Source organism: Pygocentrus nattereri, chromosome 17 (assembly GCF_015220715.1).
Source record: "Pygocentrus nattereri isolate fPygNat1 chromosome 17, fPygNat1.pri, whole genome shotgun sequence".
Classification (NCBI taxonomy): domain Eukaryota; kingdom Metazoa; phylum Chordata; class Actinopteri; order Characiformes; family Serrasalmidae; genus Pygocentrus; species Pygocentrus nattereri.
Window position 1 is genome coordinate 19,476,068 of NC_051227.1, and position 19,669 is coordinate 19,495,736.

At 38.6% G+C, this 19,669-nt stretch overlaps 1 protein-coding gene across 3 annotated transcripts in view; it reads right to left on the bottom strand.

Annotated features, from left to right (window-relative positions):
• gabbr1a (gamma-aminobutyric acid (GABA) B receptor, 1a) overlaps positions 1-19,669 on the bottom strand; it is a 66,977-nt gene that overhangs the window by 30,962 nt on the left and 16,346 nt on the right. For all 3 annotated transcript variants that reach the window (XM_017707180.2, XM_037546465.1, XM_017707181.2), the window contains one exon: positions 15,461-15,621. In XM_017707180.2, the coding sequence (XP_017562669.1) occupies positions 15,461-15,621 (161 nt within the window). The remainder of the gene's footprint in view (positions 1-15,460; positions 15,622-19,669) is intronic.

Sequence of the window (19,669 nt, forward strand, 5' to 3'; positions counted from 1 at the left end):
CCGCCCCGATTGTTCCCACCTGTGTTTCAACCTGTGTCCTGTTATGCCTTGTTAGCCCTGTGTTTGCCCCTTGTTTTTGTTGGTCTTTGTGCTGATTGTTTGTATGTATTGTTTGACGTGCTGTTTGGGATGTTTGTATGTGCTGTTTGATTTGTTTGAATGTTCTGTTGGAAGTGTTTGGATTTGTGTTCCGTGGTTGTATTTTGTTATGTCTGTCCCCCATTCGATCTGTGTTGGCTATATGAACCTGGACTGTTCCAACTACAACCCTGGATTTGCTTAAAATAAATCTCGATTTACTCAGCATATGCGTCCGCCTCCTCACTCCTAGGCATTACACCAAGTCATTTTTATATCAATTCTGTTGGTGCATTCATCATGAAATTTTTGTACAATATAAAAGAGTGATGTTCAAATGATGGAGAAAAATTTTTAAATGCCAAAACGTGAATATGTTTAATTTTAGATAGTGACGATATGCTCATCCTGTGCAATTTCACAGGTTTCAAACAGGAAGCTTTAAATGAAAATGAAGACATGTTGGATGTGTCCAGAATATGAACAGAGCTGTAGATTATTTTAAATGATGTATATAAAATAATACCCAGAATTCATCATATTTCAAAAGTGGAGATCAAATCTCAAGGCAGGTAATTTGCTTTACTGTTAATGTAAGTCAATGGAACCAGACTTTGTTCAAGTAATTTTGGGCCGTTTCTTTTGATCCATTCTACATGAAATTTACATACAATGTAAAGGACAACAGGCAGTTTCCAATTATGCTGTCACGAATGGCTCCTCCCACTCCATGTGCATTTGTTTTGTTTCATGCCCCTTGTTTTGTGACTCCGCCCCTGATTGTTTTCACCTGTCCCTCGTCTTCCCGGTGTCATATTTAAACCCTGTGTTTGCCCTTTGTTTTCACTGGTCTGTGTTTGCTTTGTTTGATTGTGCTGTTTGTTGGTTATTCTGGTTACTGTGTGCTGTTTGAACCTGTTTATTGTTGATCTATCATGTCTACGCCCATTCAATCCGTGTTGGCTCTATGACCCTGGACCGTGTTGACCATGACCCTGGATTTGCCCATAATAAATCTTGCTTATATCCGCATATGCGTCCGCCTCCCCTGTTACATATGCCAAAAAAACTGAAAAACGAAACAAATGGAGATACAAGGACTTCTTTCCACAGCAGCAATAAGTTCTTATTTTATAAATAAAATAACAAATATTGTTAATATTCAAAATGTAGGTAGTGTACTTTAGCAATAAAGCTTGATTCTGATTCGTTTTGCACTATGTACTACTACATGCCGATTCACTACTGCATTTGTGTATGTTCATGTATCGGATGTAGAGCAGCAGTTAGAACCAGACAGACAAATACAGTGTTATACTACCAACTCAAAAAAGATTATGAAGATGTTGACCTCTAATCTGCAAGGGATTTACATCCATCAGGACTCTACACACATCCGTCAAGATGATAACATCTCAACGATCACAAAACATTCTTTCTCCAACACAAACACAGAGGTCAGTCAGCTAATAGAACTTTAGTAAGTGGATTTTGTGAAAGAGTCAGCAATAAGTCTTCACAATGCTCTGCTCCACTGGGCTGAAGACACACGAGGGATGATTCACAAACAATAAGGTGACTGTTACCAAGCATGTCACGTATGGATTCACTGCAGTGGTGACAAACAGAAGGCCACTCAGATAAAGAGAACCAGGGTGTTATGAAATACAGTGTGTAATTTCTTATCCACACCATTATTTGTTTGTTTATATCACATATAGCCTCCATTCGGTTTCTATTAGTTCCACAGCGATATGTGGAGATGAAACAATCACAAGCTGGAACAAAATTAAGATACTCTGCTTCACATATCTGTACTGAGACAGAGATTTGGGTCCTTCTATACATTCATATGTGCGGGATTTATATTTGCATTTGTCAATACACAATTTTAATTCATGTTATCTTAATATATAGGGCAGTCGTGGGCTGGAGGTTAGGGAACTGGCCCTGTGAACGGAAGGTTGCCGGTTCAATCCCCAGCAGAGACAGTCCATGACTGAGGTGTCCTTGAGCAAGACACCTAACCCCCAATTGCTCCCCGGGCGCCATGGATAGGGCTGCCCACCGCTCCGGGTAAGTGTGCTCACTGCCCCCTAGTGTGTGTGTCTATTCACTATTGTGTATGTGGTGTTTCACTTCACGGATGGGTTAAATGCAGAGGTGGAATTTCCCCGTTTGTGGGATTAATAAAGTATCACTTATATGATCATAATTTATAATATAACACAATTATATCTTGAATTGCACATGATGGGGCATATCTGCCTCTGTGTCCTCTGTGTTGCCTTGTTGCTACAGTTAACAACCCTCATTCAAATTACATGTTTGTTGATTTTCTAATAATAAATAAGAATAAAATGTGCAGAAGTGTGTTTTCTGTAGAGGATGTGCTTAAATTATTATCATGTAGAAAATCAACAAAATGTAATGTGACTAGGGGTGCCCAAACTTTTGGATATAACTAACATAGTTCAGAAGTAACAGGTTCCATTTTTAAAACTTTGTTGTCTGTACTATACAGAGCTTAAAACATTTGTCAGTTTCATCAGGCTTGGAAGTTATTTGAAGACTTTAACACATTAGACAAAGAAAAACATACTATAAAAAGTGTCAACTTTTGCAAAGGCCACTTTTTTCCCCAATATGTTCAGCAAATAAACAGTTATTATGTACTACCACACGCAGAAGTGTGTTCTCAATAAAAAAATCTACTTTTACTGCCTTAAAACAGTTTTGATCTGGCAAAAAAAAACCGAAAGAGTTTAACACTGAAGTCCACCAGGCCTATACTGTGAGAAAATGTATGTACAGGGAATAAAAAAGCAAATCGATTCAGGAGAGGACAGTTTAGTGCTGCTAAAAGGATGTTTATGTATAAACTATTTGGCCCTAGATCTATTTTCATATTCAGTATGTGCTGTGTACAGACAAAGCTTCAGGATTAAACAAGTGAAGGCTAACGTCCTGCTATATCAGCACCACTAATGGCACTTTTATTGTTGCTGCGTGGTAATTTAACCAGTCATTAAAAAGTGAAGTTTTATTCTGCACCTTGGATAAAGATGAGCTGGTTGGGTCAGTTTCAGACAGAATTTCGTCAAGCTCAGGTCAGTATTGGATTTAAAACTTCAAGATGTGGTTCAGGGTAGGTTCTGAAAAAATTATTTTGTGCTTTTGTCAGGCTTGGACTTGAATAGGCAGTTTTCAGACTTGGACTAGTCAGGTTTGGATTTTGAAATTGAAATTGTGCTTCCATAAGCACACATTTTTATTCAACAACTTGTGCTGAAATTTCATTTAAATAATCAAGGGTAACATGGTTGACAATTTCAGTGCACTGGAGTAGCCACACATGCCCAATGCTAGCACTGGGCTGTGGAGCAGTGGAACTGCGTTCTCTGAAGTGATAGATTCATTCATCCACATTCAATACATTTGGGATGAATAAGATTAGCTTTTGTGATCCAGAATTAATAATCCAACAGCAATACCTGACCTTCCTAATGCTCTAATGCTCTTGTGGTTGACTACAATCGGACCCCTACAGTAATGTTCCAACATCCAGTGTTAAGCCTTTCCAGCCTGTTACTGCAACAAAGGGGGACAAGCACCCTATTAATACCCTTGATTTCAGAGGAAATGCTGAATAAGGAGGTGTATACAAACTTTTGGACATGCAGTGTGGTTAATGAATTTTTAGGATCACAGAAAATGAGCTATTTTACAACAAATACCAAAACTAGCTGGAAAAAAGGTTTTAAAGATATCAATCTTATTTTATTACAGAATTGATGAATAAGAAGTGGCATATTTTGCCAAATAACATAACTGTACATGGCAACATATGGCATGTTAAGATAGTAATACTTAAAAATGTGCATTGCTGGATGTGTACAGACTTGCAAGTACCCAAAATTATATAATAACCTATCTGCATTTAAGACGCCCTTTCTGCTCCACCAAAATGTAAAGCTGACGCCAATCTAGGGTAGTCCAGGTGATGCTACCACATGGCATCTGAGGCCTAGCATTAAAGGCTAATCGTAAGTTCAAATGGAAGAGGATACAGGCCTAAAGCTTTTTTTTAAGGTCACTCAGCAACATTTTACTTTTTGCACAGTGTCAATTGTTAAAGAAATGTAAGACAACTTTTCCCTCCTGCAGCCTTCCTGAAGCTCTTGTGGGAGTCATGGCTATTAATCTAGTGTAGTCACTGTATAGTCATCACCTTGAGGGACTGAGGGGGCCCGACAACAGGAGCAAAAACTGGCTCCAACTGAGGCCTAGAGCACCAAGCGCACACAGGAAACACTGACACCACCTATTTGTAATGCCTGTTGGTAATGCTGACAAGTATTAGTTAAGTCTAATAATGAGAGGGTAATTAAATATGTGAATGGGATAAATTCTAGAGGTCTCTGACGTGCTGTAAGAAGTAGGTTGCCTAGTGTGACAGTGTTAAAGCAGTGTTACAGCGTGGTTGAGATTGGGGTTGTGTATGGATACAAAACCAAATTATGACTTCAAAATAGAGAGAACAGTTTTAGGTCATAGTACACAGTAAAAAAAAGGGTGAGGATGTTTAATTTGGCCCCCCAGAAAGTTACACTAACTCCATCCACTGACTCAATGAAACACATATTTGTCTACTATATGGATGATAGTTCAAACTCAAGAGTTTAAAACACATTTTTGACTGACTATATTGACCCTATATCTCAATTATGTTCACCAAATATTTCAGGAGTGACTGTTTCAGTAGTGACAATTTTAGCTAATTCTGAGCAGAACTCAAAACACTAGCCATTACTAGCCACTAGTACATTACTAGCAAACACAGCTTCAAGCAATGGTACACAAATAAAACCATAATATTCAAAAAAAAAAAAAAAGTTTAAGTTTAAATGAAAATCATGATAAATTTAAATCTTTCAATTTCACTTTAAAAGAAACCAAAAACATGAAAACAACACTAAATTAAAGTAAAAAAAAGCACAATTTCCCAAGTTGAAATTAGGGTAGTTAAAGTTTAGACACACTCCTCCCAACAGAAAGTACCCTATAAATGGTGATCTTGCATATATTTAGCTTATCACTATCTCTAATAATGCCTTAGGTTTAAATAGATCAAAACATAATCCCTGCAAATACCTAAGATCTGAATACTTCATTGAATTTTTTAGGGATACGTACATGTATTTTAGTCCTTGCTAATAACAATACTGATACATACTGAGTAAACTACTTAAGAAGTTGTTAGTGTGAATGACTACGATGTCTCTCAACAACTAAAGCATTCAAATCTAGCTCATTTTAATTGCCGCACATTAGGTAGTTATGCCACTTTAGTTAGCTTTGATCGAGCAGCACTGCAGTGTAGAAGACTAGGATTTGTTCCATGTCAGAAAAGCACTTCTGTACAGTTGTAAGTGAAGACAATTTCATCTGTCTCTTTCAGCAACAGTCTCTATAGCACAGTGACAGCTGAAATTACATCTGAGGCTACTGTATCTGAGGAGTTCTGCATCTTGCTGGAGTCTTTCAGGCTGGTTGAGCTGTAGCTGACTATCCTCCGTTATTTGGTGACTCACACTGTATGTTTGAAAAGACACTCGTGCGTGGACAAAGCCTATGATTTATATACTCACACTGTATGAAAACACCTGGTCTGACTGATGTGCAATGTGAAATGCAGCCCTTACAGATAGCTCTGTCCGATGAACAACTTCAAAGAACACACTGAGCACCGAGTACTGAGCAAACATGCTGAGAACCTGAGCTACAGCAACTTTGCTAACTTTTACCACACCGTGCACTGAATCTCAAACCGAGCTGTAATGCTGTACATGGGTGTTAGGAAGGGTCTCCTTGAACAGTGTTCTCCCTCAGAAACCAGAGAATGAAGCGATAAACCAGCTCGGCTAACCCTTTCAATGGGTATATAGGGTACATGGTCTCTCTGAAGCCTATTTTACAAAGACAATAAAAAAGTTTTAACGTGTATAAATTAAACAGAGTAAAGTCGTTATATTCACACATTAGTATGGCAAGTGTCAATGTTTTCACTTCTGTTTTGCGAGCCAATGTGTCTCCACCCATATAAGAGAAGCGGTTGAGATAGTGTTTGTGTGTGATTAAAAACAGGCTAAAATGGTAAAATGTATTCCTGGCAGGAACACATCAAGGTGAAATGTCGCCAGCAACACTTCACTGTGTGGGCAGACGCTCCTTTACTGCCAGCCTGAGTCGTTTGTACACTGTGCTAATGTTTCATGGTTTCCAGTGATACTGGATGTTGGTATCAGTGCACTTTTTTGAGTATGAGTAACTGAGCATGGTATCGGGTCGATACCCGATACCAGTATTGCTTTCGATTGCTTTTTACTGTGGGTCCGCAGTTTATTAATTAATTCAGTACAGTGGTCCAAGTATAACATATTAAGTAACTTTAGTAACAAAATATAACGTTATAAAATACATTTTAAAAACTCCTTTTGGCCCACCAAGCACAAAACAGTGGACACAACTGCCTAATGCTTTAAACACACTAAAATGGTTTTCATATATATATATATATATATATATATATATATATATCCTTAAAAAAAATATTGCGTTAATGTTTCAGAATACAGTATGAATGGATGTCCTTAGTTTTTGCATTTTAGATGTATACAGATTTACAGAAACCTACCATAAATTACATAGTAAACTGTTAAAAATGGAATTCACCTCCCTCAATTCAATGCAAACACATTACTTATCCAAATTAATTTACCATAATTAAACAGAACATTTGCTGATAAATAACAGAAACTTGTAGAGACTTGTACAAATTAAGTTTGTTCTATTAATCTGAATGGAGTGGTGTATAATGAAAAATAACTCAAACTGCATTATTTATGGATCGAATTGTATTGTCTTCCTTTGGACTGCAAGGGCAGGTCTGGTACTCTGCTGGAAACACTGGTATGAATAAGACATGCATTTGGATATCACACTCATTCCAATCTGGACACAACAGCTGCCAATTTAGTTGCAGAGAGCAAAAGTACCTCATCAAGTCATGTCTGTCTCTCTCCCTGCCTCTACCTCTGTCTCTCTCCATCATAGTTAATAAATGATCAAAGTTTGCAGTCTGAGCTTTGATATAATCATGCCAACAATCTGGAGAGTGTGGACGTGTGTATATTGTCCCTGTACATCAACACCACAACACATACACAGGCACTTTATTTTCAACAACTTTCCCTCCACCCAGTCCTGTTCATCTTCTTATTGTCACCTAGTTTATTCACAGCCAGTTCCCACCCATCCTTCAGTTATACTGAATTTGTTACTCCAAATAATTCTTCTGGAGACAGAATTTATGAAATTGAACTGACTAACATGTCTAATGCGGTCTGCTGCCATCTGCTGATTTATGACTTGTGTTGGGCCTTCATCAACTAAGCACATATACAAGCACAGATTCAGAAAGATGACAGTAATTGCTCCACTCCTATCCATTAAACCTGAATCTATGTGCACAGGCTACTGATTCAGCAAATAATACAGAACTAATCTCATCAGTTAATAAAGTATGAGTTTGCTTATTTACCACTGGAAAAAACTTTGCACAAAAATAGCAGCCATCTAATCAAAATGAAGAATGATTTTCACATAAAGAAATAGTTTATTGCACACTGTGAAATCTCTTAAGAGTCGTATGCAAAAGTTTACATACTGCTTGTTTACTGTTTATTTGCTGAACTTAACACACTGGGTGAAAAACAAAATGTGGCCTGTCCAAAAATTTCAGCATATTTTATATAGCTCAATATGTTTAACTCAGCAAATAAATCAAAATTGTAAGCTAAATTTGGAGAAAAATGCTTAATTTTGCTCCCTGCAGAGGACGTGTACTTATTTCTACTTAGAAAATCAACAAAACATTTAATTTGACACAAACTCTCGTATACGACTGTGTAACCAGCCCACTGTAGTTTAGGGAGCTGTTAATTACCAAGACTGTTCTTTTCTGTGGTCCATTCTATTTGTAGAAATCCACTTTTACTCACAATCCTTGGAAGAGACGAGTAATTTTGAGTAATTCAGTGAAGACCTAGTGATCCACAAACACAGCACTAAGGGCCAGATTTACTAAACAGTTGCGAAGTTGCTAATGCATTGTGTGTGCGCCAAAGCACTCAGCTAATTTATCAACTTGTGTGCAGAAGCTTTCTGCACATGTACATGAGGTTGCCAGGTTTTAGTGTGTCTGATTTCATGAATATGCATTTTAGGGTATGACACTGCTGAGATGCAAAAATATGGGAGGACACTATGCAAACTTACAGTTTGTAGTGATTTACTAATGTGAACTGACAGGAAAATTGCAGAAAATTGAAGAGGTGTAATTACTTTGAAAATGGCTGAAGCACTGAAAGAGAAGACAGATTTGTTCTTAAAAGCAAATTTAAGTTTTTTTCTTCTCTTCATTTCACTCCGGGCTGAGCATCAGCTCTTGCCATACAAAAACATGCAAGGTACATTTACCAAATACATTTGTAAATGTATAAAAAAGACCAAAACATTTTGTCCAATTTTGGAATACATATTAAAAAAGCTCCAAGCTTTTGCCACCAACCAATAACATCTTGTTAGACAGTAAGCAGATCAGAACACTGCTACATAACATTAACATCAACATGTCATGGCAGATTTCATGTGCTGTCTTGAGCTGTCATGGACAATAATGTACAGTAATATAACAGAGTCCTGCTGCCGTCACCGTTCAATGTCATGACATTTGTCGTAGTGTTTGATGTCACTCTGGCTAACTTACCAAAAATTAGCAGGTAATCTAGTGACTGATATCAAACATTATGAAAATTTTCATGACAATTACTGACAATGGTAACATGACACTACTATTACTGGACAAAACATATGATGACAATTTATTAGAGCATATGACATCTGCCATGACATGTTTATGGCATGGTTATGTCATTGTTTTGAAAGGACAGTGACCTTACACTTTAGGGTATAGTTTATATATATAAACCCTAAATATACTAAAATGTAGGGTCACATTTTAACTTTATACAGGATGATTCAAAAACATTTATCCAATTTCAAAGCAATGTATTTTTAAAACCGTGAGATGCGTAGGAACTAAGGATGTATATCTTCACCACTAAGGTCGATTCGATACACATCTCGATACACTGCCACCAATACGATATAATTGCGATACTCTGAAACCCCTTGTCGATACGATGTGATACAAATCACTCCTGTTCACGATATGACGCGATTCAAAAATGATTTGATAACGATATGACTTAATTATATGAGGATTCGGTTTGATAAGTGATCATTCGATACAGTTAGTTGAGGTTTGAGGATGTATTGGCCTGACCCATCAGTTTTCTTAACTCAATAGCACAATTCTACTTTACTCTCTAACAATTTAAGGGATGTATGCATCTGGTTGTTTTCAATGGAGCAAAACCAATACATAATATAAAAAAATGCATAATTCAGTATATTCAGACAGAGCATTAATTTATTCAACTGAATTATTCAGTTATATTCTCCAACTATATTTATACAAAATGTATAAAACATAAGATGAACCGTTTTTAAAAGTACTGTATTAACAATGTGCATAGTGAAAATTATGATCTGCAACACATACTACTGTCTGCTAGACTTAACTGCTACACAAGGTTTCAGATAGTTGACTGAGTAGGGCGTGTTTTGCCTAAATAAACTTGCGATAGACCCGTCACCTCCTTTGCTACTGCTCAGTGTGGCTCGTGTTTCAGCAGGATCCGAAGAAAACGAGGGGGTAGCGGCTGCCGAGATGTCCACACCGTGCCGTCTTTTCATGTGTGTCGCCACATTTCATAGCCCCACGGCATTGTTTGCAGATTGCGTGCGTCTTGTCAAGTTGACCACCTCGCTTAAAAAACCCGAAATATTGCCACACGTTTGATTTGTGTGTCTTTTTTGGTGCACTAAATATCTCTTTGCTCGTTTCCCTCCATCTTTGTTGTGTACGTCTGCGTGCTTCCGTCAGTACCCGAGGACACGATGGTGCATTTATGTTGCCTCGAAAAAAAAAAAGAAATCAACAAAAATAAAAAATATGTTGCCTCTGAAAATACGTTAGAATAAGGAATAGATAGTGGAAAACAAAACACCTGATTTAACCATGGTATCTGCCGATGCAAAAAGGCTAGAGGAGGTGCACCGTAAATTCACCCGCAAATTAAACCCGATGCACATTGAATCTACCGGTGCAGTCGAATCGCAGACATGTGTGCCGAATCACCGATGTGAATCGGTGAATCTCCCCATCCCTAGTAGGAACCAATCACATACCAATTGAAAGAGTCATAGAATTTCTGACTGTCACTAGAATATGGCTCCTTCAGTCTGTGAGGAGATGAAGGCCCCTGAGCAGAAAGCGTTTTGCGTTCTCCAGTTTAATAAGAGTGAATCCGTCATAACTGTGCCATTTCCGGTGGCAATGAACCTCCAACAGCTCAGAGCGTTCATCATTGGTTCCACAACCCTGGCTGATCTCGAAATTGCATTGAAATAGCTGTGAGTACAGTGACACCCGACATGCCCAATCGAGGATGAGATGAATTTGACTATCGCATTGATGGAGAAGGTCACTTTCTTGCACTTGTAAAACTACATAATAAACTTTATGCTCACTTAAACCATTTACAACCTACTGCACTGTTCTGTAATGATTTACAAGTGAAATAAATCTTTTTGAATCTTTTTCAATCACCCTGTATAAATGAATTATATTTAATGTAAAAAAAATCTTCTAATTCTTTTACTGTTCTTTAAAATGCAAGACATTGTTTGCTTTGTGTGGATTGGTTTGTGTGGAATGTGAGACAAATCTTCAGGACTGTCCCTTAAAATAAAGGATGGAAGGTCATTCTGATCTATTTTCTAGCTCATCTATTGATCTTTCAGCAGTTCTAAGTGCATTTATTTTCTTCACAGTGATCTCTCAAACTGCTTGTCTTTTAGCAACTGGAATTCGCCTCCTCCCTCAGAGCATGCAGCTCTTTCTCCTTTCTTTGTTTTCTACTGTCTACAGCCGGTCGATACACGCTCTGTGTGGACCTTTGTTTTAGCAATTTAATCAGTTGGCGGGCGATATCATATGAATGGCAGGTTGTAGTACAGCTGCCCTTGCAAAATTTTAGCATGTGCTGCAGGCTTTGCTCCCTCCTCAGTAAACTAGACCCCACTAAGCATTTACCATATTAATAACAATGCTAAATCTGAATGTGGACAATAGTTATTAAGGGATATGTGAAGCTCTTATTTCTATTGCTTTAAGTAAGAGACAGTTTCATGTCATTTTATCATTGCAGTTTGTTGTTAGCAAGTAAATGAATAGCCCTTTTTAGGCTCAACTTTTCCATCTTTCAGGAACAGAAGGTGCTAGAGACATCATTTGTGAATGAGGACAAGACACGATCACAAAAAGCGGTGGAAAATACACAGTGTTAACAGTTTTGCCTAGACGTTCTTTGCAGGTTTTGTGCATTTTTGTAGAATAAACATGTCATTTACATATTGCTTCACTATCTTCCACACTTTAAACTGGTCATCACTACACATATTCAAGGCTTAACAACTATAGACTCTTATTCACTGCAAAAAAATCCACACAAACTACATTAACAGTGCTATGGGCTGCCACAGAATGAATATGAATATGAACAGGAGAAAGAAGAAGGAAAGTAACTTTCAGTGCTTGGCCCCCCAAAAGATACCACATTAGCACATTGTAATACACTGTAGTGCAAAGGGAACCCAAAGTTATAATTTCCTCTTCCACATGGAATATTTTGATAAAGTGAGAAGCCTACTCTAATTCAAATGCATAAAATAATAGACTGGATAAAAGCGCTCTTAATTTTGCAAACATGGCATGGCAGAGCGTGATAATACTCATCTAAGAAATAAATATTAATCAAATGTCATATGGAATTGGGAAATTAGAAAGACTTTCATGTTTTAAGGAAATACTGCTGGGTATGATAATTGCTTGTTTGAAAGGGATTAAGCAAGGCAACCCACGTGGCCCAGGGCCTTTGAACAATAATTAAAAGCAAACCCAAATCAAATTTGATTTCCTCTCTTTGTAATTACTTTTCTGGCACCGAAAGCTATTTAGATTATGATCTCATTCAGGTATGCAGCACTCCACGATCTAATGAAAATGCTTATAATGCCATCGGTGCGGAACTGTCAATGGTCTAAAGCACTCCTGACCTTAAAAGTGTTCTCTCACACGATGCATTCTGACCTCACTCTTAGGAATATGGTAGTATATAGTAAGAAGATAGAACGGTTAATACAACTAGCACACGTGTAAGAGCTTTTCATTCCTATATGTTTAACATAACTAGGATAAGAAGTACATCATTTCTCATGCTGCAGAGGTAAATGAGAACAGGCCATGTGATAAGCATTATAGCAAATGATTTACGGCATATGAGCGGACAGATTGACCACTAAACTCAGAGATTAGTGACTTACTCTTTTAGTCTGTCACTGTGCAGCTGGGTCAGTTTTCTCTCTTTTCACCACTGTGCATTGTCAATATGTTTTAGGGTTCATGATTTGTCAGAGAGTCAGAGACCACCCATCATTAATTTGGAGTCAGAATGGCCAGTAAATGTAAGTTGTTCATTTTTTTAGCATCAGGGAAAAAGCAGAAAGCATCAAATGAACAGAAAATACAAAAACCTTGGCTAAATATAATATCACAATTGTCACTCTTTGCCTTTATTACAGCTTCTGCTCTTTCCAGGAGATTTGCTTTCAGTTTTTCTAAGAAATTTGCAGGAATATTTTTTATACACTTTCAAAGTTCAGTCTCACAAGTTGGTCTGCTTCTCACAATCCAAATAATCTCAAGCACATTGAAAGTCTGGCCTCTGAGGTGGCCAGTCTGTTGTTCTGAGAACCCCAGCAGCTCCGTTCTTTGATTTGAACATGTTCTTCTAGTGGCTTCTTGACAGCCACACATCCTCTCAAACCCATAGCGTTGAGCTGTCTCCTCTCTGTGGGCTGGATTTTTTCAGATCTGAAGCAAGTTCTTCTGTCTCTCAAGAATGAAATTTTTAACCACTTTGATATTCCTTTGACTTTCCTCTATACAATGCAAGCACAGTATCTTATATCTAATCTCCTCATAAATATCTCCTGGCTGGTTTAGATGGAAATTAAATGAACAAGGGATGCTGTCTTTAGCAAAATACTGTATGCACATTTTTCTGCACTTGTGTTTTGACAGCTATCTTCATGCTTCCAGCTTGAAGCAGCCGTTCCCATGCTTTCTATTCTGCATTTGCATTCAAGAAAGACTGTTTTTAGCATAAATTCTAGTATAATCTTACAGATGTTTCATCATGGATGCTTCATTTAAAGAGTATCGAAACATTTAAAGGTCAAAGCCAAAGCTATGAAGTTTTGCAGAGGAATTTCAGGGGTCGACATTTCAGCACAGAGGCTATCAATTTGCTTTTATGAAATTCCTGACTGTGCTTTAATCAGTCTGAAAAATGGATGTGCCGGTGTTCACTAATCTGCTGAAGTATCTCCTCTCCTTATCACTGCAAGATTTACAGAAATGCACTTCTGTTTGAACAGCGGTTTCATTTGTGGCTGTTGCCATGCCAACTTTCCTTTCCCTCTTCTCCTTCTCCGTCATTGAGTGTGATTCCAATGCAGAGCGCTGCACACCAATCACAGCCATTGCTACAGTCCAACTCCAAAAAACCTCTTGCCATGCTTCCTCACCTAAAAATACCTTCAAACCTGTGGATCAAAGTGTGGCACTAACCATGAAACTTCCCTCTGATTATTTGTATCAACATTCTACTTTTTTCTGCAGTGGTTGTATGAATATCTCTCTAGGTTGTTTCAGGTTGTGCTTTTGAGCACATTGTTCCTAACAACCTTATGGCTCTCAATTCAAACATGACTATTTGACTGCATTCTTAAACCAGAACAGAAAGTATTTATAAGCTGTTTCTAACAATGAAATAAAAAAAATCAGAAACATAGACAAGATCATCAAAATGTTTCATGTAATGAAGAAGCGTATCAGTCCACAGTGTTACTGACCATTATCAGAGGCTTCCGTGACTATCAAAAAGCCCTAAACAGGAATCTTTTTCTTGGTTTAGGCAGTAAAATGTTCTCTTAAACCTCCATTGAACTCAGTGCATAGTTTCCTATTTACAGTACAGTACAGCTGAAGATCAAAGACGATCCATTTTCTTTTGTGGGGCATAATATAGATACACCACTGTCGAAGCCAAGCATAATTCTTTACATTTTTCATATCATTGCCATGCTGGCATTGAGATTGCGTGCATATAAGCAGCTGCATCTAGAGCTCCACAATGCAGAGAATGTAAGCACTCAACTTCATCAAAACCTCGGAGAGATGGTAGGTGGTAGATCGCGCGAGGAAGAAACAGACTCAACCATCACTCTCTCTCTGTGAGAAGCTGCTCAACTCTGTCTTCTGGCTGAGACGTGAAACTGAACAGCTACTAACCAAAGTTTTGTGGGCTTTTATCGGCACAAGAAAGTAAGTTGCCTGTAACATTTGGGTAAGTTGTCTGCATTATGCCTTAAATGTCTGTTATAAGGCTTGTGGTTGAGATCTCCAGGCTGCAAATATGAACTATGACGTAGAACTGTGTAAGAAACATGGCTGAGGCAAGTAGTTCTGGATGGAATTGCTGGGCAACAAATCTCAATATTATTTTTCCATGTCTCACCATTTGGATATTTATATTACACTATGATACTATGTTACTACTGGAACTGCCATCATATGCTTACATTCATTTCAATCATTATTATTATTTTTTTTTTTTTCTTTTCATTTTAAAACATTTCAATCACGCCATAAAAAACATCCTTAAGTTACCACATCATCTACGGGGAATTCTTTTTATTAATATAAAAAGTGGCCTGTGCTACAGTTATGGCATATTTTATATTTCACATTTTATTACTTGGAATATATTAATAATAACTAAGCAAATAAACAGAAATTATGCAGTAAAATTAGAAGAAAAACATCATACTTTAGTTAGTTCCATGTAGAGGATGTGTGACTTTTATTCAAATAGAAAATCGACAAAAACATTATTTGATATGGGACATTCAAACTTTTGCATACAACTGTTTACGTCAAACATCTTAAACGTGCCATAAACTCATTTTTAAGGACCTCTTAAAATCACAAGACTATTGTCCAGCTATACGTCTTAAGACTTGCGTTTAATGGGTTACATACATACAGAAAGTATAACAGTTCACCTACCATACTGTCATAATATATGAGCTCCAGTTCGTAGTCCGGTAAGATGTCACTCCGGTTGTTGACGAGGTCCAGGGCCATCTGGGCAGCGGGCAGGCACGCCTGTCCACCGGGCCAGCCGCCACTCATCGGGAATAAAGCACCAATGTACAGCTTCTTCTTTCCTGTAACCGCACATGGCCAGGAGAGAAGGGTCAACAAAGTATAGCAGAGGGCAACTCTCACCCAAAGTCTCTTCAGATGACTCAGGCTCTCCATAGATGCAGCTTACAGTCCAGTTTCTGAGCCTCGGTCACAGGTGAAGTGTGGTCAGGGCTGACCCTGCACTACAACACAATATAATATACTACAATACAGCTCAGGTCCAGAGAGACAAGCCACTCTACAAGAGACGTGACGATTCCGAGCGGCTTAAAGAAGTGTTAACAAAAACATTGTGCTTTAGAGTTAAAGGTATGTTACAGATCCTTTAAAGCTGCATAACGGCACCTGGTTTCCTAAAGTTTTAGGTGGAAGTTGTCGGAAAGTCTTTGTAAATTCTTCCACAAAGTTTTTAATAACAGAACAACAGGAATAGAAAGAGTTACAGTATCACAGATGTGGCTAAGAGGTCTTTAAGGTGATCTAATCCATGCACTTCTTTTTCTTTCAAGAGAACAGAACTTCTCACTTTGGCTAACGACACTTTGAGACAGTTAACGTGAGCTTGCCTGCTCTTCATATAATTCCCCAAAAACAGAAATGACCAGAGATCTACAGTGCACAACTCTACTGGAATCAGACAAACATACTACTGTAGCACATTTTTCATTCTCACAGCCATGTTTTTTTTCCTCATAAAATAATCAGATTATCCTTTCTGACGTTCAAGACGGAAGAGGAAACGAGGGCAACGCCGGCAAGACGCTCAACACACTCCGCAACTCACAGCTGCCTGCATGAGACAAGATGAAGTTTTACACTCCAGCATGCAAGTCCAGTATTTGATCAGAACAGTGAAAAAGAGCAATTATTCTGCGGCATAATCCTTTAATCCGACGGAAAGAGAGACGCGAAAGTGGGCAAGAGCGAGCGCAGAGCTGCGTGTGTGCACTGCTGCTGAGCAAAGCAGCAGGAGACAAGAGGAGAGCGGAGCTGAGAGACAGCACCTCTATATAGAGAGAGATAGAGGAGGAGGAGGAGGGAGAGGATGAAGAGGGGGAGAGAGAGAGGAGAGAGGCAGGGAGAGAGAGAGAGAGAGAGAGAGAGAGAGAGAGAGATTGGAAAGAGGCAGGGAGGGGAGAGAGAGGAAGAGAGAGAGATTGGATGGAGAGAGGGAGGGAGGTGGAGAGAAACAGGACAGAAAAGAGTGGGGGGAGGCAGAGAGTGAGAGGCAGAGAGAGGAAGGATGGAAGAGAGAGGAAAGAGAGGTAGAGGACCATTTGTGTCATTCCCTCTTCTCTCTGTATTAAAGTTCTCATTGTAAGCTGATCCAGCCAAATAAAGTAAAATATACATTATTAAATTTTTCTGGTGTCACAAATGAACACATTTCAGTTTGTGCACTACTCTGTAAAGAATGTAGTACCTGTTGTTGCTTAGGAGTGTTGGAATAATGTGGTCTGAATGAAGCAGATGAATAGGAGTCTCTCTCATATGTATAAGCTGTATAAGCATTCAATAACACCTCCTGTTTTTCTCCATCTCTTTCCCTCTCTCTCTCTCTCTCTCTCTCACACACACAACCCCCAACACACAATCATGCTCAACAATCAAACTCTCAAGTCATTACCACCAGCACCTCATACTGAGCTCGAATCCATTAAATCAAGTACCAGCCTACGTGACCTCTTTCAAATAGCTGAAAACCGGCAGAATAATTTGCGCTCTGTGCCACACAGTGGATGTGCTGTGGCACACAGTGAACGAAACGCCCCAACAGCTCCGTTTCTGCTGCTTTGCACACTGCACTGGGGTGTGAGGCAGGTGCAAACACACACAGCTCACACACACCATAGCCTACTTAAAGCACCTGTCAGCACTGGAGCTGACGGGCAAAAGCAATCCTCACAGCTCCCATCAGCCATTTACATACAGCTATGTCAATTTACATGAATCCATATACACACAGCTTTAGACAAACAGCCATTTACATTAATTCATTTACATACAGACATTTCCATAAAGCCATACACAGTACTGTGCAAAGGTCAGAAACTGCCCTTCAGTTATTTCAAATCCCGTCAGAATGGTCAAATGAAATACAAGTTGTCCATTTTTCAGTGTCAAAAAAGTCGAAAATTATTTAAGAGCCGCTACAGATGAATACATTATCAAATTTCTCACTATTTAATGTGTCCACTCTTTGCCTCTTTTACAGCTTCGACCCTTTTTGAGAGGATGTGCTTTCACATTTACAGTGAAATCTGCAGGGATATTTTTTCCAAACCTCTAAAGCCCAGTCTTGGAAGTTGGCTGCATTTTCCACTTTTCATGATCCAAGTTATCAACACATTCACTAATGTTGAGGTCTGGACTCTAGGGTGTCCAGTCTGTTGTTTTGAAAACACTGGCAGCTTCTTTGTTTGATTTGCAAATTTTCTTTTTTGTCTGTATCCTCCTTGAGAGGCTTCTTGAGAGTCACACATCCTTTTAGACCCATAGCACAGAGCTGTCTTCTCACAGCGGATGGACAGACACGCCTGTGGATTTTTCTGATCTGAAGCAAGAGTCATGCTTAATTTCTCCTTTCTCTCAGAGACGAAACCTTTAAGCGCTGTTTATCTGATGGTGACGGTTTGTGGTCTATCAGTTCACTCACGGTTGTCAGAAGTCCCATTTTCTTCATGTTTCAGAAACTCTTATTTTTTCACTGCTTTTCTTTTGGCTTTCCCTTTGTTATTCAAGTGGATGATTTCATATCTAAATTCCTCAGAAATATCTTCTGAAAATGGAAGAACTTGTACTCAACTGTCATTCTGACTTGATTTTTTCTTCAAGCCTGAGATGCTGCATCACATTATAAGACGCTATGGCCAATAGAAGCAAGAGAAGCAAGAACAAATGGAGTATTTCACAACCAGGCAAGTTCAGGTAAGCACTGTGTGCACTAGTTGATGATGGTGATGTTGGTGATGGTGAAAATGGGGAGTTTGTATCAAAAACACTGTACAGTACACTGTATGTCCAAAAGTTTACAAACACTTGCTGCTTTTCTCGCATTTCTTCTGAAACCAATGGTATTATTAGGGAATTCCCCACCCTTTGCTGCAGTAACAGCCGCTATTCTTCTGAAGAGGCTTTACATTAGATGTTGGAACATTGCTGTGAAGATCTGACTGCATTCAGCCACAAGACCATTAGTGAGGTCAGGTACTAATGTTGGAGACACCTGTCCAACTCCAAATGCACTAATTAGAAGGAATGTCTGGACACTTTTGGACACATAGTATCATTCAGTACATTCGGTGGTTCATGCAGCTGTCATCTGACTGATCAACAAAGACTGAGCACAACATATGTTTTCTTACTTATTTCAGTTATTAAAAAAGGGAAAAACAGCCCACTGCTGCTCTGCACGCTTTGAAGTCGACCTGAGCCCATCCTGAGCTCTGGCGGACCCCAGCTCTTCCTGTGACATTTGGTTCTCTCTCTCTCTCTCTCTCTCTCTGTGTGAGTTTAATTCCAATCTCTCCACACGCCACTCATGAATTATTTACTCCTGATCTTTAGTTGATATTTAATGAAAGAACACCAGGTGACACCTACCAAGAAGCGAGATAATTACAGAGATATGAGTTTCTCAGTGTAACTACCTTCATATCTTCCAGCAAATCATAGGTTTATACATTAATGGAAGTAAAATGACTAGACTAATGCTGTAAGTCTGCAAGTCAGTAAATGGTAATTTCCCACATTGGAAGGAAAAAAATAAATTCACCTCATTGGTCCAAATGTGAAGAGACCAATTTCTAAATTCCTCAGATTAAGCTCGGGATAACGTAGAAATTGCGACTATGTCTACCTGGACTGACCGTAGAGAGAAATATAATATCGGCCACTGTAGAGCTAAAAAAAAAAAAAAAAAAAAGGACAATGAATAAAACGCAGACATTTTAGCGCAATAACCCAGCATCGCATTAACATTCTGCCGTCAATGAATATGTCATGAAATATCAGTTTAAAATATCAGTCGAATGTAAACGTGTCCGATGATGCTATTTTTTTAAAACA